At 43.2% G+C, this 22,381-nt stretch overlaps 3 protein-coding genes across 5 annotated transcripts in view; 1 reads left to right on the forward strand and 2 right to left on the reverse strand.

Moving 5' to 3' along the window:
• Positions 1 to 3,293, reverse strand: part of LOC133256717 (cytochrome c oxidase assembly factor 5) — a 34,249-nt gene extending 30,956 nt beyond the window's left edge. Inside the window, exon 1 of the mRNA XM_061431623.1 lies at positions 3,095 to 3,293. Within this exon, the coding sequence (XP_061287607.1) occupies positions 3,095 to 3,193 (99 nt within the window). The 5' untranslated portion in view covers positions 3,194 to 3,293. The remainder of the gene's footprint in view (positions 1 to 3,094) is intronic.
• A 50-nt stretch (positions 3,294 to 3,343) lies between these two features.
• On the forward strand, positions 3,344 to 12,269 carry UNC50 (unc-50 inner nuclear membrane RNA binding protein). Of its 2 annotated transcripts, none has more exons than XM_061431622.1 (6): positions 3,344 to 3,502; positions 4,557 to 4,840; positions 6,251 to 6,371; positions 10,233 to 10,372; positions 10,461 to 10,562; positions 11,936 to 12,269. In XM_061431622.1, the coding sequence occupies exons 2-6, from the start codon at positions 4,561 to 4,563 to the stop codon at positions 12,070 to 12,072; spliced, it is 780 nt and encodes a 259-aa protein (XP_061287606.1). In that variant the 5' UTR covers positions 3,344 to 3,502; positions 4,557 to 4,560; the 3' UTR covers positions 12,073 to 12,269. The 2 variants fall into 2 exon arrangements, with proteins under 2 accessions (XP_061287606.1, XP_061287605.1); XM_061431621.1 differs by having other exon boundaries at positions 3,386 to 3,502; positions 10,458 to 10,562.
• Positions 12,270 to 12,895: 626 nt separating this feature from the next.
• Positions 12,896 to 22,381, reverse strand: part of MGAT4A (alpha-1,3-mannosyl-glycoprotein 4-beta-N-acetylglucosaminyltransferase A) — a 126,764-nt gene continuing 117,278 nt past the window's right edge. For both annotated transcript variants that reach the window (XM_061431620.1, XM_061431619.1), the window contains exons 15-16: positions 20,076 to 20,188; positions 12,896 to 19,933 (exon numbers count right to left, since the gene is read on the reverse strand). In XM_061431620.1, the coding sequence (XP_061287604.1) occupies positions 19,907 to 19,933; positions 20,076 to 20,188 (140 nt within the window). In that variant the 3' untranslated portion in view covers positions 12,896 to 19,906. The remainder of the gene's footprint in view (positions 19,934 to 20,075; positions 20,189 to 22,381) is intronic.

The following is a 22,381-nucleotide window of genomic DNA, read 5'->3' on the forward strand; positions in this document are numbered from 1 at the left end:
TAAATTGAAGAAAGTAGGGAAAACCACTAGACCATTCAGGTATGACCTAAATCAAATCCCTAACGATTATACAGTGCAAGTGACATATAGATTCAAAGGATTCAATCTGATAGAGTGCCTGAAGAACTATGGACAGAGGTTTGTGACACTGTACAGGACGCAGTGATCAAGACCATACCCAAGAAAAAGAAATGCAAAAAAGCAACATGGTTGTCGGAGGAGGGCTTAAAAATAGCTGTGAAGAGAAGAGAAGCAAAGGACAAAGGAGAAAAGGAAAGACATATCCATTTGAATGCAGAGTTCCAAAGAATATCAAGGAGAGATAAGAAAGCTTTCCTCAATGATCAATGCAAAGAAATAAGAGGAAAACAATAGAATGGGAAAGACTAGAGATCTCTTCAAGAAAGTTAGGGATACCAAGAGAACATTTCATGCAAAGATGGACTCAATATTAAGGACAGAAATGGTATGGATCTAACAGAAGCAGAAGATATTAAGAAGAGGTGGCAAGAATACACAGAACTATACAAAAAAGATCTTCACAACCCAGATAATCACGATGGTGTGATCCCTCACCTAGAGCTGCTGCTGCTGCTAAATCGCTTCAGTCGTGTCCAACTCTTAGTGACCCCATGGACTGCAGCCTACTAGACTCCTCCGTCCATGGGATTTTCCAGGCAAGAGTACTGGAGTGGGGTGCCGTTGCCATCTCCTAGAGCTAGACATCCTAAAATGCGAAGTCAAGTGGGCCTTAGGAGGCATCACTACGAACAAAGTTAGTGGAGGGGATGAAATTCCAGTTGAGCTATTTCAAATCCTAAAAGATGATGCTGTGAAAGTGCTGCACTCAATATGCCAGCAAACTTGGAAAACTCAACAGTGGCCATAGGACTGGAAAAGGTCAGATTTCATTCCAATCCCAAAAAAAGGCAATGACAAAGAATGCTGAAATTACCGCACAATTATACTCATCTCACACGCTAGCAAAGTAATGCTCAAAATTCTCCAAGCCAGGCTTCAATAGTACGTGAACCGTGAACTTTCTTATGTTCAAGCTGGATTTAGAAAATGCAGAGATCAAGCTGCCAACATCTGTTTGATCATGGAAAAATGAGAGTTCCAGACAAACATCTACTTCTGCTTTACTGACTACGCCAAAGCCTTTGACTGTGTGGATCACAATAAACTGTGGAAAATTCTAAACAGATGGGAACACCAGACCATCTGACCTGCCTCCTGAGAAACCTGTATGCAGGTCAAGAACAAGTGAGAACTGGCCTTGGAACAACAGACTGGTTCCAAATCAAAAAAGGAGTACATCAAGGCTGTATATTGTCATCCTGCTTATTTAACTTCTATGCACAGTATATCATGAGAAATGCTGGACTGGATGAAGCACAAGCTGGAATCAGGATTGCTTGGACAAACAGCAATAACCTTAGATATGCAGATGACACCACACTTATGGAAGAAAGCAAAGAACCAAAGAGCCTCTTGAAGAAAGTGAAAGAGGAGATTGAAAAAGTTGGCTTAAAGCTCAACATTCAGAAAACGAAGGTCATGGCATCTGGTCCCATCACTTCATGGCAAATAGATGGGGAAACAATGGAAACAGTGACAGATTTTATTTTGGGGGCTCCAAAATCACTGCAGATGGTGACTGCAGCCATGAAATTAAAAGATGCTTGCTCCTTAGAAGAAAAGTTATGACCAACCTAGACAGGATATTAAAAAGCAGAAACATTACTTTGGTAATGGTAACTAAAGGTCCATCTAATAATAGTTCTGGTTTTTTCAGTAGTCATGTATGGATGTGAGAGCTGGACTATAAAGAAAGCTGAGCACCAAAGAATTGATGCTTTTGAACTGTGGTGTTGGAGAAGACCCTTGAGAGCCCTTTGGACAGCAAGGAGATCCAACCAGTCTATCCTGAAGGAAATCAGTCCTGAATATTCACTGGAAGGACTGATGCTGAAGCTGATAATTCAATACTTTGGCCACCTGATGCGAATAACTGGCTCACTGGAAAAGACCCTGATGCTGGGAAAAATTGAAGGCAGGAGAAGGGGACGACAGAGGATGAGATGGTTGGATGGCATCACCAACTCAATGGACATGAGTCTGAGTAAACTCCGGGAGCTGGTGATAGGGAAGCCTGGAGTGCTTCAGTCCGTGGGGTCGCAAAGAGTCGGACACGACTGAGCGACTGAACTGAACTGAAGGGCAGAATCCAGGTTTGCCAGTCGACTTTGAACTTCACTGGGCTTCCCAGGTGGCGCTAGTGGTAAAGAACTCAGTTGCCAACGCAGGAGACACAAAAGACACGGGTTCGATCCCAGGTCGGGAAGATCCCCTGGAGGCGGGCACGACAACTAACTCCAGTATTCCTGCCTGGACCATCCCATGGACAGAGGAGCTTAGAGGGTAGGGTCTACAGGGTCGCAAAAAGTAGGAAACGACTAAGGCACGCGTGATATCAGATTGGCTCCAGAGAAGACCTGTGACTGTACTGAGGGAAAGATAGCAAATTCCTGTCTCCCATCACAGCACCTAAAACCACAAGATCAACGGTAGGGGGCGCAAGATACAAAGTTGAAAATAAAAAAGCTGCCTCTTTGACAGCTTATCCTGGAATACACAGAACTCAGCAACAAGTTCAGACCAGCACAAAGTAAATACAGCATCTATTCAGCCACAACTGAACTGAGAAAGGAGGTTTCACGAGGCAACACAGTATGCCAGGTTCATGTAATTATCTGCGAATTTACTGGTTCTCATTTTCGAGGGCTCCAGAAACCTGTGATACTCTCCTATATGCCACCAGAACCCAGCAAAGCAGCAGCATTTCGTGTTTCAGGACTCGAGATGGTTTAAACTTTACAAAAACCCAAAGGGGCAGCACCGTTCTCTCCAATTTCACTATTGGGAAGTCAGGTTCCAACAGTGGACTCGCCCAAGTTCATTAAGTTGGTGGACACCTAAGACCGCGAACTCGGAGGCACGACTCAGCCACCATTGGGGCCCGCTAGGGACCCTCCGCCAGCCTCGCCTCCCCGCTTCGGGCCTCGGTCATCCGAGCGCCAGGCCGCGCTACCTTGAGCACGCAGTCAGACTGCAGCAGACACAAGCCCAGATCCTCCTTCACGCCCGCGCACGCGCCGCCCTCAGGCTTGTCCTCGTAATACCGGGGCATGACTGCGCCTCCAGCTGGCCGCGGCCTCCACCCTCTCCTTCCGAGATGGCCCAGACTCCTCAGGACGCCAGTGACGCTGCGGCGGGCGGAACCGGAAAAAGAGCGGTAGCAACCACTTCCGGTGGGCGCGCGGCGAGAGACGTAACGCGAAAGGTATCGCGCGCGGCGTTTGTGGGTCACGTGACGCGACGCGCCCCCTACGTGGTTGACGTAGCGGGGAGGGAAGTTGGCCCAGCGGCTGCTGGGTCGGCTGCTCGGCGGTGGTGGCGGGTGTATGTGAAGCCGGTGGACGCCGCCGCGGGGCTCCAGGTGAGGCCTGCCGACGGCCCCGTCTGCGCGCGACTCGGGCTCGCTGGTCAGCCTTTTCCTCCGGCAACTTGCGGCCCCACATCACCCGGCCCTGGAGTGACCGCGCCCGGGTCCGGCTGCTCGGGCTGCGGTGGGGCTGCCAGACACCATCGCGGAGGCTGGTTAGAGCCGAATTTCAGATAACAGCGAATGATGTCTGCATAGCTGTGGGTCTCACGCAGTGTTTCGGACCTGCTTATATTACAAATTACTGTTGTATCTGCGATGCAGTTGTAACTGGACGTCATGTGTTTTTATGCTCAATCTGGCCGCCTTACCGGAGGCCCCGAGCCGGCGGGGAGCAGCTGGCGTCCTGGAGGCCTGGGGAGTGGAGCCCGACACTGGGCTGCCGGGGCGGGACATGGAGGCCGGACGATGACCAGCGCCTCCCTGGCTTCAGACTAGTTGGACTGGACCATGATGAACTATTCAGGAAGTAAAACACTATGCGTTTGAGTTTTGCCTTGTTTTTACATCCCATGCTAATGAACGAGTTGTTTGTTGGTGAGGCGCTGATGGACTTGTGTGATAAGCCATTTACTTTACCTCGTCGGGAACATCGTTTCTGTTTGGGTTCAGCAAAGGCTTTTCCTTAAAGTCTTGATTGTTAGCACAGATGACAGGTGGACTTTTGATTCAGACTGCCTGAGTTCAAATTTTGGCTCCATCACTATCTCTGCTTCTGGAGAAGGGGTGGGAGGAGGTGGGGAGAGGTGGAGCATGTCTGAGGATTGACAGAAATGAAGTACAGAGAATGGGTGGACCTTGTAAAAGCGTTATTATGAAGGTTCAGAAGGCCACGGGGCAGCCCTTTCCTGAAGTGCAATGGGCAGTTCTCCAGCTCCCAAATCAGCCTCAAAACCAAATTTACTCTGAGTCCTGCCTCTTCTCAGGGATCGGGGCCAAAATGTAAGGTGACTTCTCTCCTAAATAACTCACAAGAGGGGTGCTAGAGGCTGGCAGTTTCTTCTGGTGATTTGTATTAATAATATAGTTTTCCCTCCCTTCTATCTAGGAAGATGTTACCAAGTACTTCGGTGAATTCCCCAGCGCAGGGGAACGGAGTGTTGAGTTCCAGGGATGCAGCCAGACACACAGCGGGAGCAAAACGCTACAAATACCTGAGGAGGCTTTTCCGTTTCCGGCAGATGGACTTTGAGTTTGCTGCCTGGCAGATGCTCTACCTGTTCACTTCCCCACAGAGAGTTTATAGAAACTTTCACTATAGGAAGCAGACAAAAGATCAGTGGGCCAGGGATGACCCGGCTTTCTTGGTCCTGTTAAGTATCTGGCTCTGTGGTAAGTGTTTATCTGCAGGAGAGTTGAGAAATCAATTGAGTGTTTCAGGTTGGACTTGTCATTTGGAGAATCCTGTTGTCAGCGTGTTATGGGTCATAATTTGGGGTTCTCTGAAGCCGTTGTCTTCCTTTCTGAAGTCTCCAAAATCTCCTCACAGGAAAGAGAGTGGTATTCTTCCTGATTTTAAAGGTCCCAAGCAGATGCCAGAGGAAACTGGTTCCTGGGAACTTTGAAAAGCACAGTACAGAGTCACTCCATGTCTTTCAACTGCCATGATAAATACGTAGGGCTTCCCTGGTGCTTCAGATGGTGAAGAATCTGCCTGCAGTGCTGGAGACCTGAGTTCGATCCCTGGGTCAGGAAGATCCCCTGCAGAAGGAAATGGCTACCCACTCCAGTATTCTTGCCTGGAGAATTCCATGGACAGAGTAGCCTGGTGGGCTACAGTCCATAGGGTCGCAAAAGAATCAGATACAACCAAGCAATTAACACTTTCACATTTCTCATAAATTCACTGATACCCAAATGCAAACTTACTGTGAAAAAGGACTACTGAGATTGGAAATTACATTTCACCGTCAGGCTGATCCAGGGCTTCCCTGGTGACTCAGTTGGTAAATAACCTCTGCAGTGCAGGAGATGCATGTTCAATCCCTGGGTCAGGAAGATCCCCTGGAGAAGGGAATGGCAACCTGTTCCAGTATTCTTGCCTGAAGAATGCCATGGACAGAGGAGCCTGGTGGGCTACCGTCTATGGGGTCGCAAAGAGTCAGACATGACTGAGGGACTAACACTTTCACTTCTCACTTTCATCAGGCCCATCCAGAGTGAGGGTTCTGAAAGTACTAATGTGATCTTGAGAAACTGCTTTAAGTTCTCCAATAGTGCAGTGAAAGGGTCTGAACCACTTTTAGTGTCTCAATCATGTCTGACTTTTGTGACCCCTTGGACTGTAGCCTTCCAGTCTCCTCTGTCCGTGAAATTCAGCAGGCAAGAATACGGGAGTGGGTAGCCATTTCCTTCTCCAGAGGATCTTCCTGAGCCAGGAGTCAAACCTGGGTCTCCTGCATTGCAGGCAGATTCTTTACAATCTAAGCCACCAGGGAAGCCCACCTTTAACTGGGTTTAAACATGTGAGTGCCTTCTCAGTAGTGGTCGTATTCTGAATGCTGGGGCTACCCTGGTGAATCACAGATATATGGGGGCCTCCTCAGTAAACGTCAGGTATCTCAGTGGTAGTTGTGTGTTCAGGGCGATCTGCATTTCTTAATCAGTTACATTTATTAGTAAGATAGCTTATTTTACATACCTGCATCCCATTCTGGAATGGGCATCTGAAAGGCAGAAACTGGCCTGTATGCTTAGAATCTAGCAAAGTGCCTGAATGCATCTTGTAAATCTTTCTTGCAGTGTCCACGATAGGATTTGGCTTTGTGCTGGACATGGGGTTTTTTGAGACGATAAAGCTGCTCCTTTGGGTGGTATTCATAGACTGTGTAGGCGTCGGTCTTCTCATATCAACCTTAATGTGGTAAGTACAGAAGCTTTGGTTTTTCAGATGCTACTGTAGAGCCTCCCTCTGTTTGCTTCAGAGAGTAGCTGATGGAAATGGAAACTCTATGAACTGAAAGCACTGATTTTGTCCGCCAGGATTACCATATCTCATTCTCCTGTGTTGGCACCTAGAGCAGAAAATACTTTTCAGGGGATGGTCTGCTTTGTCAAACTGCACCAGATAAGTGAATTGAAGTCATGATTATGTCGTATTAACAAAATCCCTGATTTTGCAAAAATGTTTCACAGCCAATTCTGCTGAAGTTGACTGATTTCTCAGTCTGACTCTCTCTGGGTTTGCTGTACCAGTAATAGTGTGCTGAGTATCAATTTGGCGTTTGATGTTTTGATGGGTGCTCTTGTGTGGTTGGCGGAAGGGGTGGACAGGCGGGTGAGCTCAGCAGGGGGCTGGTGGTTGCTGCTGTGTATCAGAGAAAACACTGGAACCTGAGTTGCAGAGAGACCTGGGTTCGAGTGCCAGCTCAGCCATTTACCCTGTCCTTGGAAGATGGACGTTAATTATCTATTTGTGAGGTATTTGAAAAGCTTGTACTATGAAAAGCACCTGGCATACAGTCTGTGCTCAATAAATGGTAGCTGTTAACATTTTGAGCAAGATTGTGAGAGGCTGGCCTCTGATGGATACAGCCTGTTTGCTTTGTTAACTCCTGACCAGTCCAATAGGTTTTGTATGTGCTGGGTAGTCAAAAAATGCATGCACCAGTAATCTAAAATTCTAAGTGAAAGTTGCTCAGTCATGTCTGACTCTTTGCGACCCCATAGATCCCATAGTCTGCGGAATTCTCCAGGCCAGAATACAGGGGTGGGTAACCTTTTCCTTCTCCAGGGGATCTTCCCAACCCAGGGATCGAACCCAGGTCTCCTGCATTGCAGGTGGATTCTTTACCACCTGAGCCACAAGGGAAGCCCCTTAAATTCTAAAATCTGTCCTAAAAAGGATACTGCTAACTAAGATGGCAAATAGATGTGGAAACAGTGGCTGACTGTATTTTGGGGGCTCCAAAATCACTGCAGATGGTGATTGTAGCCATGAAATTAAAAGACGCTTGCTCCTTGGAAGGAAAGTTACAACCAACCTAGACAGCATATTAAAAAGCAGAGACATTACTTTGCCAACAAAGGTCCATCTAGTCAAGGCTATGGTTTTTCCAGTAGTTATGAATGGATGTGAGAATTGGACTATAAAGAAAGCTGAGCACCGAAGAAGATGCTTTTGAACTGTGGTGTTGGAGAAGACTCTTGAGAGTCCCTTGGACTGCAAGGAGATCCAACCAGTCCATCCTAAAGGAGATCAGTCCTGGGTGTTCATTGGAAGGACTGATGTTGAAGCTGAAACTCCAATACTTTGGCCACCTGATGCGAAGAACTGGTTCATTGGAAAAGACCCTGATGCTGGGAGGGATTGGGGGCAGGAGGAGGAGGGGATGACAGAGGATGAGATGGTTGGATGGCATCACTGACTCAATGGACGTGAGTTTGGGTAGGCTCCGGGAGTTTGTGATGGACAGGGAGGCCTGGACACAACTGAGCAACTGAACTAAACTGAACTAATGAAAAATCTGACTGTGGAAGAGGATGAGCTGGAGAGAGTGGTGAGGCTGGGTGCAGTTGTGTGGTCTGCGTTTGAGCAGAGGAAGCCCAGACTAGTGTGGTGATTCCAAAAGTGGAGGATGGTAGGGAAGAGGGGGGAGCCCAGGGCCTCTAGGGTGGCCTGCAGGCTGTGGGCTTATGAGTGCCCATGTGGGCTTTGGGTGCTGGTGCATTCCATATGGGACATGCTGAGTTCAGGAGACTTGTTGATAATGAAATAAAGGTTCATTAGACACTGGCGGCGGAGAAGGCATTGGCACCACACTCCAGTACTCTTGCCTGGAAAATCCCATGGATGGAGGAGCCTGGTGGGCTGCAGTCCATGGGGTCACTAAGAGTTGAACACGACTGAACAACTTCACTTTCACTTTCACGCATTGGAGAAGGAAATGGCAACCCACTCCAGTGTTCTTGCCTGGAGAATCCCAGTGACAGGGGAGCCTGGTGGGCTGCCGTCTGTGGGGTCGCACAGAGTCGGACACGACTGAAGCGACTTACCAGCAGCAGCAGACACTGGGGGAGGGAACTTGGAGGCTGCAGCAGTCTGGCCAAAATGAGGATGTGACTGGCATTCTTAATCTGAAGGTGGGAGGGGAGGACTCAGCTGTCTTGAGCTGTCCCGGGAGGAGTGTCAGTGTTCTAGAGGTGAGACCTGGATGAAGGCCAGAAGCCTGGGAAGCACCTGTTTAAGGGCTGAGCAGAGGGGTGGGGCGGCAGCAGGACCATTGAATGGGAGCCCTTGGATGGGCTACTCCGTTCATTTTATAGCACAGCCTTGGCTCATGTGGAAGGTGTTTTGGTAAGTTCCAGTTTGTTCTAGCAAAGCACTCTGATCTTGACGTTTTCAGACAATTGAGTATAGGACTATTTTATTAGTACTATAACACCTCTCGTTTCTTTTTCTATTTTTATTTCCACTGTAGGCATGGCATTTTTCTTAACAGTATCCTTGAAATCACATGTAGAAGCAAACCATCAAATTTCCATTACTGTTTACAATCCTTTTTGTTCTTTTCCTTTGAAGACCTGTCTTTCTGTTACCTGAATGTCTGCCTTTTCATTTATTCATCTTTTAAAGGAACCATGAGACCATGCTGTGGAACAGAGGCACGAGCTTGAGTGACTGTTCCTGTGGCTGGAGATGTCGCTGGCCACTCTTTCCTTACTGGTTCCTCCGGATTCCCTGAACTTTCCACAGCGGGGCGGGGGTTGGTGGGGTGTATGTGACCCCAGTCTTAGGCCACAGACCTGTTCCCTATTTGTGTTCACTCTGGGTGATCTCATTCAAGTTCATGGCTTTTAATAGCATCTGCACACATGAATCTGTATATCCCCTGTGTGGACTGCTCCTCTAAGCTTCTAGACCTTCTTTCTGTATTTCTTACTTCTTCACCATAACAGGGCCAGGTCCAAACTCCTGTGCTCTCCCCTTCCTGCACCCAAATCACTCTTGGTGCAGCCACTCCTGCCTCAGTGGCACCTCCATCTTTCAGTGGTTTTAAGGCAGGAGTCTCTCAGTTGTCCTTGACTGACCTTTTCCTCTGGCACCCACTGTCTAGTACTCCACTCTTGTCTTTCGGGTGTCCCTGCTGTAGTCGCCCCAGACCAGCGCCCCCGCTGCCGCCACCCTCTCCTCTCTTCCTCACAGTGACTTCCCTCCTGCCGCTTCACTTCCATTGTCCCCAGGGTCTGTTCTCAGACTGCAGCCAGAGGAACCCCGTCAAAACAGTAAGCCAAACGTCCTTTTGGGAACTCCTCAGTGACTTCTTATTCCACCAAGAGTAAGAGCCAAACGTCTGACAGTGGCCACAGGGTCTATAAGATGCTCCTTTTTCTTGTCCCATTTCATTGCCTGCTGTCTTCTCACCAGTTGCAGGCACTCTGAGCCCCTCCCCCACTCTGTGCTCAAGACTCCTCTCTGCTTGGCAGGCTCTGCCCCAGGGGTTCCCATCACTGCCCCTGGTTCTTCGCCCAGATGTCGCTCTCTCATGACTTGTCATAGTTAACATTTCACCTTGGTAGCCTCTGCCCTTCTGTCCTGCTTGTCTTTCTCCATAGGGCCATCTGACTGTACTGTCAGTCCACTCCCACTAGATTGAAGGCAGAAATTTGTTTACCACCATATCTCCAGTGTCTGGAATAATGCTTGAGCTATAGAAAATAGTCAGTAAATACGCATGGGGTTAATTTTATTGTATTATGAAAGAAATGTTACCTTTTTTTTCAGGTTTATCTCCAATAAGTATTTAGTGAAACGGCAGAGCAGAGACTATGATGTGGAGTGGGGCTATGCCTTCGATGTGCATCTGAATGCTTTTTATCCTCTCCTGGTCATTCTGCATTTTATACAGCTTTTTTTCATCAACCGTAAGTAGCAGTTTCTTCTAAACTTGTCATCAGAAAGTCTTCATTGTACCCACTGAAAAAAGACTCATTGTCCGTGTCTCTTCAGCAGATGTCATCCTAACAGACACATTTATTGGATATTTAGTTGGAAATACCTTATGGTTGGTTGCCGTTGGCTACTATATCTATGTAACTTTCTTAGGATACAGTGGTAAGTAATTGATTTTTTTGGTTGACAACACTACGGGGAGGGGAGAAGTTGTAACAGTAATACAGTGAGCTTTATGGAGCTGGCACTGTCCCTGGTGTTTTACATAAATTCTCCCAGTTAATCTTTAGTTACATGATACAGGTTTACTGTTCCCCATTTTTCAAATGAGACAAGCCCAGAGAGATTAAGTAATTTATCCATGGTCCCGTAGCTCCAAAGTGGCATAGCTGGTACATAACAAACTTTATAATTTCAAGGAACCATGTTAAACCATACTGATGCTCTCCCGGTTTCTTGCAGGAACCCATGACGAGTTTTTTTTCTCCCAGGCTTTTGGGTTCTGGGTTACCAGCAGGCAGTCAGATGAGGAAAGGGTTGGGTCCAGTGTCTGGGCATGTTTAAAACCTTTGCCGTATTTTCTGTTTTATGATTGGGGGACGGTTCTGAAATATTTTTCATTTTGTAAACATCTGTGTTGGTCCCAGGCCACCTGCTGGACTGGAGAAGCCTAGGGGTGAGAGGTGCTGTGGATGATCACAGATGATCAAGCCCAGCTTGATCCTGCTGAACTCAGGATATGTTTATAAATTCATTATTCAATCCTGCCCTCGGTTCATCTTTCATAGTATGAATGAGAACCGTATTTATTTTTCTTCATGTATGTTAAGAAATGACTGCTATTAGGAGTTAAATTTAGAGATCGTATGACTTGTTAGTGTTATGTGTTGTAGCCCTTTCCTTTACTGTCCCTCTAGATGTTCAGGATCTTACCGTAAACCTAAGTCACTTGGACTCACGTGTGACTGATTCCACTGGTCAGAGAGTCCCCTTGACTTTGTCAGGAACCACTTGCCCCCCCATCTCCAAATTGTAACACCTCGTTTTGGGCATGAGGGAGGTCCTGTCTCTCGTTCGGGAGAGATGGAAGTGGATTTTGGATCACTGTCCTGGTAACTCCCTACAATTTAGAAGATTCTTTGGGCACAGCTCAGTTTCAGTTTGGGGACTACTTGTATGAGAAACACTTAGATTTGAATGCATGGGGTATGGACCCACTAACAGGAAGTGACAAGTGAGAAAGAAAGAAACACAGATATCTGGGGGTGGGTTTTATATTTGAGAGCTTCATTTCTTTCCTAAAGTCTGGGATCCTAGTTGAGAGCTCACCTTCTCAAAGTGGAGGTGTAACACTCCCTCGGTCGGGAAATCTCCAACAGCTGAAAGTTGGTTTTTTCCTATAACATCATCCATCTCTGCTGGTACATTAAGATGGGAAGCTTCTGAAGCATCACAGGTTTAAATTCCCCACTTCATCCATTACTAACTGGCGATGTTGACTCTCACCCTTAACCCGGATCCTGGTCCTTTTCCAGCGCTGCCATTTTTGAAAAACACGGTGATCCTTCTCTACCCGTTTGCACCTCTCATCCTGCTCTACGGGCTGTCACTAGCATTGGGCTGGAACTTCACCCACACGCTCTGCTCCTTCTACAAGTACAGAGTGAAGTGAGCCAGGGCGCCCCTTACATCTGAGCAGCAGTATTGGTGAGGAGGTGATTTCTTGTGAAACCTGTAAATAAACTATCATTGTAGATATCTTAAAGGTATAAAGTTTGCAAATTTGAAGAACTATAAATGTTAATACTTAGTACATTCCTTAAAACTAATTAAATGTACATTTCTACAATAAATATTTTTTAAACTAAAGTGTTACCTTTTATTCATAAATATTTGCACACAGAATGATATGCAAAGTACTAAGGCTATGAAGAAAATAAAAAGGTAAAACTTTTTAACAAATTATTTTTGAACACGTATCCACGTAATAGTCATGTGTGTCCCATCCCCTCCCCAACTGTTACTGACAAGGTACAGAGTCACCCCCATTTCTAACAGGCCACATTTTAAACTTTTATATAAGCCACAGGGTCCTAATTTAAGCTTTAAAAGTCTCTTTAGGAATCACTGAACTACAGGCTGTAAATGTCACTAATAGCCATTATTTATGCAAAAAAAAAAAAAAATACCCAACCAACAAAATGTACTAGATGAAGAGTCCCCCAGAAGCTTTTCTCACTCTGGGAACTGTATAACACACGCAAGGCATGAGTGAACCTCTGTATAACGCTGATAATCATGGTCTTAACAACTAAGGCTTTTTTTTTTTTTTAAAGACTTTCCAAAACACACAAATCTACTATTGTTTTCTAACTGAAAATAGTCCTGGTAAGCTATTATTATATATCAGTGTTAAACAAAACTATAATAATAAAAAAGCTTGGTACTCATGAAGTTTTACCTGTTTTTTATTAGAAGGAGTCTTGAATTCAACATGGCTTTTTAAACTTCTTTATTTCAAATACACATGAACGGTTGTGGCACAGAGAAACAGTGATGAAGGCACAGTCAACGGGACCAGTTATCAGGTTTTCAGTTTTAGCAGCAAATTAGAAAATAAATAATCTGCCTTTGAAAATCCAATAGGACCTAAAATAGTACTACAGTTATTACCAATCCGACCAATGAAGATGTTATAAGGGAAATATGTACAATATATTTCAGGGGAAAAAAAAAAAAAAACATTGGTACAACCTGGAACAAGCAGTTCTTCAGGCAGCTTCTCCCAGGGGTGCTTCCAAAAACACCCCCAATCGCAAAGACAGCCTTTCCAAATGAAGTTTGTTCTCAAGGAGAAATGCTTTAGTTTTTCACCCCATAAATGAAACAATGGTTACATTTAATCAGCTGATCTCTAAAATCTTTCTTAGAAAACACGACCGACTACACTGAAAACGTCAAATCTGCTGGCAGTGCATCTTACAGTACTGTCCACACCGGCCATCATTAAGGCTCAGAGACTGTGTCTTCAAAAGGTATTTTCACCCAAATTTCAGCAAACTGAGCATTTCGAACAAATAATGGAATGCTTATCAAACTCAAGTACCAAATCTTTGATTCCAGGGCAATTTGCTAATCACTAATGCTCTGAATTAAACAGCCTTCCTTGAGTCCAAGAATATGGAATGTTCTCCACAGCAGACAATCCTTATTCTAGAACAGTTTTAGCACCACAGTTCCTAACGTTTTTCCACACAAGCGTTTCCAGGCCAACACTCAGTTTACATTTTTTGAATGACATCTAAATTGCCCACTCATACGCCAAAGCTCCAGCCCTTTCTGGTTTGTTCCTCTGGAAATGCTCTAGCTAGCACCCTAACAGGTGAAGCGAGTGTTTCGGGCAAGAAGAGTCAAGTTTCTGTATAGATAGTGATGATACGGGTATATAAATATAAAAAATGCCTGTTGTTTTTTTTTTTTTTTAGTAATACTCTTGTAGTGGTCTCTTCAGCACTGTAGGTTCACATGCATTGAAGAAATGAAGCATATTAGTTATGCCATATATATGTTAAGATTACTAATTAAAGATATACAATTCTCAAACTAAATCTCACACACTATGAACACTGCTCCATAGCTTGGAAATGTTTCCTTTCCTTTAGGACTTCAGATACGATTATGACTCAAGTCTTTGACTTTTTGATAACTTTAGCCTCTCATTTTCTTTCTTTTCAACTTTTCTTATATCAGGGCTATGGCAATATAGTCAAAGAAGCACAAAAAATATGGATAAACCAAAATTAAACCAGCAGTTAACAGTTTGGAAGCAAAAGTATTTTGGAAAATAAATGAATTACAAAACTTTGTTTAGCACATATAGGATTTGATCTGTGCTTAGATTATAAAGTAATACAGAGCAGATGATTTGATCTCTACACAAAGGCATACTTTTTTTCCTCTTAATAGCTTATTTAAAATAGCATTATTCATTCTTAGTAACAACTGACAGGCTCAGAACAATCAAAATCAACATAAAGTGACACTGATTCCAGGAAAAATATGCCTTACTGGATCCTGCTCCTGCAATGTCATGCTAGCAGTTCCTTTATGAAATGTGCTGCTAAGCTGCTGCAGGTTTTTGCCAATAACCTTCCAATGAAAATTAACTGAGGTCTTTGGGAGAGAATCCCAGATGAGACTTGGATATATAATCTGGTAGGACAAGACTTGATTCATGTGTTTATCAAGAAATAACCCAACTATGTATAAAAAAATGAAACTAGAACACTAACACAAGAAATAAACTCAAAATGGATTAAAGATTTAAATGTAAGGCCAGAAACCATAAAGCTTTTACAGGAAAACATACGTAGTACACTCTGACATACATCACAGCAAGCTTCTCCATGACCCACCTCCTAGAGTAATAGCAATAAAAGTAAACAAATGGGACTTAATGAAAAGCTTTTGCATGGCAAAGGAAACAATAAAGATTAAAAGACAACCCTCAGAATGGGAGAAATAAAACAACAGGCAAACAAAACAACTGATAAAGGATTAATCTCCAAGATACACAAGCAGCTTGTGCAGCTCCAAAACAGAAAACCCAATCAAAAAATGGACGGATGACCTAAACAGACATTTCTCAGAAAACATACAGATGGCCAACAAACATGAAAAGATGCTCAACATAGCTCATTATTAATGCAAATCAGAACTACAAGGAAGTATCACCTCATGCCAGTCAGAAGGGTCTTCAGTAAAAAACCTACAAACCATGAATGCTGGAGAAGATCTGGAGAAAAGGGAACGCTCTTGCACTGTTGGTGGGAATGTAAACTGATGCAGCTGGTATGACAATTCCTTGAAAAACTAGGAACAGAACTACCACATGACCCAACAATCCCACTACTGGGTATATAGCCTGAGAAAACCATAAATGAAAGAGACACATGTAATCCCAATGTTCATTGCAGCACTTTTTACAATAGCTAGGACATGGAAGCAACTTAGATGTCCATCAACAGATGAATGGATAAATAAATTGTGGTACATATATACAGTGGAATACTACTCAGCTATTAAATAAAAAAGTGTACATCGGAGTCAGTCCTAGAGATGGATGAACCTAGAGTCTATCATACAGAGTGAAGTAAGTCAAAAAGAGAAAGACAGATATTGTATATTAATGCATGCATATGGAATCTAGAAAGATGGTACTGATGATCCTATTTGCAGGGCAGCAATGGAGATGCAGACAGAGAACAGATCTGTGGACACAGTTGGGGAAGGAGAGGTGGGACGGATTGAGAGAACAGCATGGAAACGTACATTACCATACGTAAAACAGCAAGTGAGAATTTGCTGTATGACTCAGGAAACTCAAGCCAGTGCTCTGTGACAATCTAGCGGGGTGGGATAGAGTGGGAGGGGTTTTCAGAAGGGAGGGGACATAGGTACACCTGTGGCTGATTCATGCTGATGTATGGCAGAAACCGACACAATATTGTAAAGCAGTTATCCTCCAATTTAAAAAATAAAAATAACACACCAAAGGAATCAAGTAGGAAGACTTTTCTGCTTCACCTCTTTTAAATATCATATTCATTTTCTATTGCTGCATTAAATCACGGCAAATTTAAAAGCTTAACACAATACCCATCTATTATCTCACAGGTCTGTAGGCCAGAAGTCCAGGCAGACAGGACTGTGCTCTCTGCTCAAGGTCTCAGAAGGCTGGAATCCAGGTGCTGGTGGGGACCAGGCTCTTGGCTGCTGAAGCAGAGTCCACCTGCAGACTCCTTCAGATTGCTGGCTGAGTTCAGTTCCTGCGGCTGCAGGACTGCAGTTTCCATTCCCTTGGCTGCCGGCTAGGGCCTCTCAGCTCCTTTAGAGGCATTTCTCCTCATGTGGCTGCCCCCATCTGAAACCAGCCATGGTGTCTCAAGTCCTCCTGCTTTGAATCTCTGACTTCTGCTGACAGCCTGAGAAAACTCAGGGCCCACATGATTTGGCTAGCTGTTCCCAGATAATCTCCCTTTTGCTGTACAACATAATTATGGGTCATAATCACAGGTTTCACATACACTCAAAATCTAAAGTCACTGGGGGTCATCCACAGAAGTCTGGCTGCTACAAATACACACTGCTATCAATTAGAGCAATCTTTCCAAACATGCTGTTTGCATATAATCACACTTGGCTCCTCGGACAGCACTGTTAGCAGACAATGTTTTCATTACCAGGATACATTTAAGAGAAGACTTCACAGCACTGCTGACGTTTTTCCTAATTATTTACTGATGCAGTTGTTGATCTAAAAAAGCTATAAAAGATATCTCCAACAGTTGAATTAACCTATACATACATGTCTAGAGCCTGCGTGCTAAATAAGCCACGTGCATTCGTGTTTTCCAAAGCTTGTCAATCACAAGCTTTGGAACCTCAACTTAAAGTTGTAGATCTTAACTGGACTCCAATAGCAGAGACAGTGAATGCCGTAAAGAACGCATGAGACTGAGAGCAAGGAATTTAGAACTGGATGTCAGGAACCTGGAAATAGGTCCTCAACTTTCTCTTCTCCCTGCAAATACTCATCATCATTTACACTATGACATATTCTGCATGTCTGCTTTTAGCTTCATGATTGCAACTCATTATTCTGAATTCTAAAATGTTAATATTAGCACTCTTGACACAGTGCTGTCCTACAGAATTTTCTGGGATGATGGAGATGTTCTACACCTGTGCTGTTCGATCCAGTGGCCACTAGCCATAGGGAGGGCCAGTGTGACTACAGAGCTGAATGTTTTATTAATTTAAGTAGCTGCCCGGTTGTCCAGTGGCTACTGTAGAGGACAGCAGGGCTCCAGAGACAGCATGCCATAGACACACAGAAAAGTAAAATTAGTCCCACCGCTTGACACACTTTTCCCCACTCACTCTTTGGGCAAAAGTGGTTCAGCATCCATTCAAGGTCAAGCATTTACTTTCTCTCTGTTCCAAGTTCCCTAATCTTCTGTCCCAATACTTCAGTCCCTAACCTGATTCTTAAGGGCAACCACCAGAATTGCCTGTTCTTGGCAAGCTTCTAATTGTCTAGTGGAAACCAGGGGAGGAGCGCTCAGCAGAGAAGAGGCTCCATGGACACCTGTACAACAGGGGATGGACAGGAAGCATGACGTACACGCTTGCCCACGGGAGCTTGACATTTGGTCAGAGTGAGTACATGTCTGTGCACACACACACCCCACAAACAGAAACTAGACAGTTGAGACCGTGTGTGTGTGCGCGTGCGTGCAAGTGTGTGGCAAGGACAGCAGCTGAAGAGAGTTCAGGAAAAGGAAGAGGAGTGTGGGCTGGAAGAGCTGGTCCCTTCCCGCAGACCCTGCCTGGGTACCTGCCGTGTGTCAGGCAGTGTTCTGGGCTCAATGAGGTGCTGGTAACAAATTCACAGGAAGGAAGGGGTGCACAAGGGAGTCCTTGAAAGACAAGATGTGGCTAAAACTCTTCTTAGGAACAGGAGGGATGAGCTAATAAGTTTTCACCCTCAGCTCTGCAGAGCTGCCTGGATAAGGCTCAGTCTCAAGACATGCACCCTGACAAAGGGCCAGGAGCTGCAGTTACTGCCACTCCTCGGACTCTCAGAGCATGGCCTTTCTTCCTCAGGTCACAGTCGGCTATTCGGGAAGCAGAGAAACAAGGGGGTTCTAAACCCACCCCCAGATTTTTACCTCCTGCCACTTGGTTGTTAGAGCAGCAATTTAGTATGTGAAGCTGGTTCCAATATCTTATAATGAGAGGCTATGCTTTTCCAGTGAAATTTCCCTGCCAGGCACTGGGCCAAGGAGAGTTGGGAAGAAAAGGTAAATTAAAGAAAATACGAAGTAAATTTTAAAAACCTTGAGGAAAATGTTTAACTAGACTTTGACATAAAAATAATCATTGTTGGCAACGTGTAACTTTTAAATCAAGAACCATTCAAGTAATGGAAAAAATTGTACCCTATCTGTGTTTTCCATCCTTTTTCACTGCATGACCCTGTACAGAAAATAAGGCTGTTTGAAAGCTATTTGTTCAGCCTGCTGGGTATGGGTGACACTTCTCCAAGCTAAACGCAACCAGCTAGAACCTCCAGTGCCCAAGGCCTCAGCCATGGGCTATTTGGAAAGCCCAGAGGGTTTAAGCTCTGCACACCTGTAGCTGTCCGCAACCCACCTGAGGACACCACAGTGGCTGGGAACTGATGTTGATAATTCATAATTCTGTAGAAGACTTCCGTTAAGATCACTGACTGCTAAGGCTGATAATATTTTTGTCTACAGTGACATCATGTGGAATTGCAAGTTTAAGAGTAATAAATACTCTCTGGATGTGAATTTACTTACAGTTCATACTGCAACAGAATAAATTATTTTGAAAAACATACACCTGTTACAATACCTTTCACCAAAAACCCACCATTACATTTTTCTTTAAAATTAAACCAATTGTGACTCGTACAACAGCATTACCTAGAAAACATTTTGTCAGAACTCAGAATGAGTGCAGATATAAAAGCCTCAAGAGAAAATGCATCTAATTCGTGGATTTTAGACAAAGATTAATACAGAAAGAAGAGTTTGTCATTTTACATATCAGAGGAAATGTAATGACTTCAGTTTATGGTAATTTGGGTTGAAATGCATCACCCTTGCACATTAAAATTTATCAGACTGATTTTTTGTGGCTATACACCATACATAGTATAGTAAAATAACCCTCAAGAAGGACATTGGTCTTTAAAATCCTGGCTTTAAGGAATGACAAACGGCTTTGAAAATATTTTGCTCAGAATCATTGTGATTATAAAAGTACTTCAGTTAGGAAATCAATCTAGAATCATTCTTAAATGGCAGTGCATTTGAAAAATGGCATTAACTTGTAATGTTTGCATTTCCAAAGAAAAATATAGAAAGAACTTAAAAAAGCAAGGTAACTGGTTTTCAAAAAAAGTATTGATTCAAAAATTTACTGCACAAAAATATGTACTTCTTAAGTATTTCTAATAAATTAACTCCATAACGTTTTATGTATATTTATATATTTATATATATATAATCCCTGATCATCTATAAAAGAGGGTCTATAATACTAAAATAAATGAACTTCAAAAGTACCCCCTTCATAAAATGTATTTAACATTAATTTTTCTCAAATTTAATGAATGTAACAATATGTACAACTCTTATGTATTAGTATAATACCAAAATAGTACAAGTCATATTAACAGGCTGTCATAACTGTAAAACGTTTGAGTTGAGTTAAAACTGGAGGACAGCTTAGATTCAAATGAATACAATTATCCGTGGGAGATTCATTTTCCAAGTGGAAATATGACAATCATTTTATCTACAGTAGATTTCGCGAGAGGTAGAATTCAAGTTACCAAAAAAAGGTACGTGCTCAGCTGTCTTTAATCAACAAATTCACAGGGAAAAAATGTGTTGGTTTCTTAGTAGAGATGGTCAGTTTGTGACTTTTTTAATATGGATCTGAAATACAAGATAGTGAACAGCATGATATGGCAATCAATTTTCAATTCGAAAAAGATCTTAAGTATGAAATCCAAATGTTGTAAAAAAAAAAAAAAATGTAGAATCTAATCTGTTCCACTGATTTAATGTATTGTCTTACCTCATTAAGAATGGCCCAAACAGCAGAATTCTGAATAACTGAAAGTCGGAAGGCCGAAATGGGGTTTAGGCTGGGATCCACCATCCCTTCCGCAACACCGTTTTCAAATTTCCCTGCAAAGGAAAAATCAACACTCGCTGGGGTAAGACCGAAACAAGCATGCATAAACTATCACTAACTCAAAGCGGGGAAGGAAAACACCAAAAAAGTATTTTCAGTAGAGGTTTTTACACAAAGGATGGGCGAATTTGTTTTCTTCCTACTACCTTTATTCCAGGTTTAAATTTTTCACAAAGTAGTACACGCTTTAAAACATGAGCAGCAACCTGTTTAACAGGCAGAGCAATACATTTTATTGCACATTTTTAAAAAGTAAATATATTTATTCTGACATCAACTAACACAAGTTTTTAGTAAAATATGACTTACAAGCCTTACAAAACATACTCCTTTCCATCTCTCAGTCTACTTTGAGGATTGAGTCAACAGTAACAAATTTCACTGCTTAATTAGACACACACATTCGATGGTTGGCCTTGAGTGATTTCCAAGGTCAAATCTAGGAGGAATTAAGATATGATACATCCTCAAGGCAGGTCTAATATAAAACTCCATTATAAATGACAAGCTCATAAAGCTTTCACGTAAGGATAAGGACCAAGACCTAGAAAAGATAATAAGCTCTCTACTCTACTTTTCTTGCCGTGAGGAAACTGCAAGGAAACAAAACAAAAATACTGTTGAAAAAGTGTCAGAAAAATGGTTGTTCTGAATCACACTGCTCTAAGCCAGAGATTGGCAAACTTCCTAAAAATAGCAGATAGTAAATATTTTAGGCTTTGTGGGTCAAGAGAGCATTTGGGAATATCACACAGGTACTCGTATAGGAAAAGAGAAAAACTAATTTCCATAAAATTTTTATTGATGAAATTCAAAATTTCAACTTAGACTCTCCTCCCCTCCAAACTGCCACATAACATATGAGATTTTGATATATCTTGAAGGTTTCCTTTCACACAGCCTAGATAAGATACTGCCAAATAATGTTACTAATCCATAAGCACAAGATTTAATGGAGCATATCCATGACTTGGAAGGTATCTGCCGTCAAATTCTCTTAAGAGTCTTTTCTTCAAAAGATATATCTACCTTATCATAACATTACAGATGAATCACGTCCAACCAAAGGTTATGTGGAACCTCCTCAATTAGCTTGATATTTCCTGTAGTTTGGTGTCACCAAAGTGACTTGAATGCAATATAAGTTTTGCACATAAGAACTGTTTTATTTTAATAATTTTAGGTTGAATTCACTAAGAAACATTATTAGGTCTGAAGCAAAAACTATTTTCAAAAAGATAACAGTAGTCGAAGGCACTCAAAAACTTTCTCACTTGGAAAATTTTCAATTTTTATTCCAGAGCTTAAAAAAAAATAAAATTTTATCACTGCTAAGCCCCAGAACTGCTGTTTGGTAGGGCAAGTCAGAATATTCAGGTCTTATTTCTGACAAAAATTCACAGAACTGATGTCGATGAAGTCAACGAGAGTGAATAAAATTCACTGGCAATACTACTAGTTCAATAAATTAATCATACACGACAGATTCAAGCACTCTGTAAAGCGTCTATTGACGCATAATAAGGTAACCATAGGCTTGGAATACCTTGCTGCTGCTGCTGCTAAGTCGCTTCAGTCGTGTCCGACTCTGTGCGACCCCACAGACGGTCTCCTACCAGGCTCCTCTGTCCCTGGAATTCTCCAGGCAAGAACACTGGAATGCCTTATGGCTTTTTAAAACTTTTTATTTTACATTGGAGTATAGCTGATTAGCCATGCTGTGATGGTTTCAGATGCACAGCAGAACAACTCAGCCATACACAGACACATATCCATTCTCTCCCAAACTCCCCTCCCATCCAGGTTGCCGCGTAACACTGAGCAGAGTTCCATATGCAGTACACTGGGTCCTTGTTGGTTATCCACTTTAAATACAGCAGTAAACGACAAGCTTTGTAACTGTCCATCAAACCCTTCTCCTGCACAAGTATTTTCACCACCATTCACTGTAACGTATCCTAGCAGACTCCACTTCAGATGTACAAATTCTGTGTCTTCTCAACTTGTTTGAAAACACTCTTGCCTGCACTTGTTCTCTACAGACTATGCACAGAGGCCAGTTGTTCAGTCGCTTCAAACCTGGCATTGACTCCAAATAACAAGGCCGCGGTTGTTAACAGATGAGGCAGTAGTATCTGTCAACTCAAGCCAAAAAAAACTACTCAAATAATTTGCTTGCCTTTTGA

Source organism: Bos javanicus, chromosome 11 (assembly GCF_032452875.1).
Source record: "Bos javanicus breed banteng chromosome 11, ARS-OSU_banteng_1.0, whole genome shotgun sequence".
NCBI classification, from domain to species: Eukaryota; Metazoa; Chordata; class Mammalia; order Artiodactyla; family Bovidae; genus Bos; species Bos javanicus.

Coding starts and splice junctions, on each gene's coding strand:
- UNC50 (XM_061431621.1), top strand. CDS start 4,561: ATGTTACCAAGTACTTCGGTGAATTCCCCAGCGCAGGGGAACGGAGTG. Junction 4,841..6,250: donor GTTAAGTATCTGGCTCTGTG/GTAAGTGTTTAT, acceptor TCTTTCTTGCAG/TGTCCACGATAGGATTTGGC. Junction 6,372..10,232: donor CTCATATCAACCTTAATGTG/GTAAGTACAGAA, acceptor CTTTTTTTTCAG/GTTTATCTCCAATAAGTATT.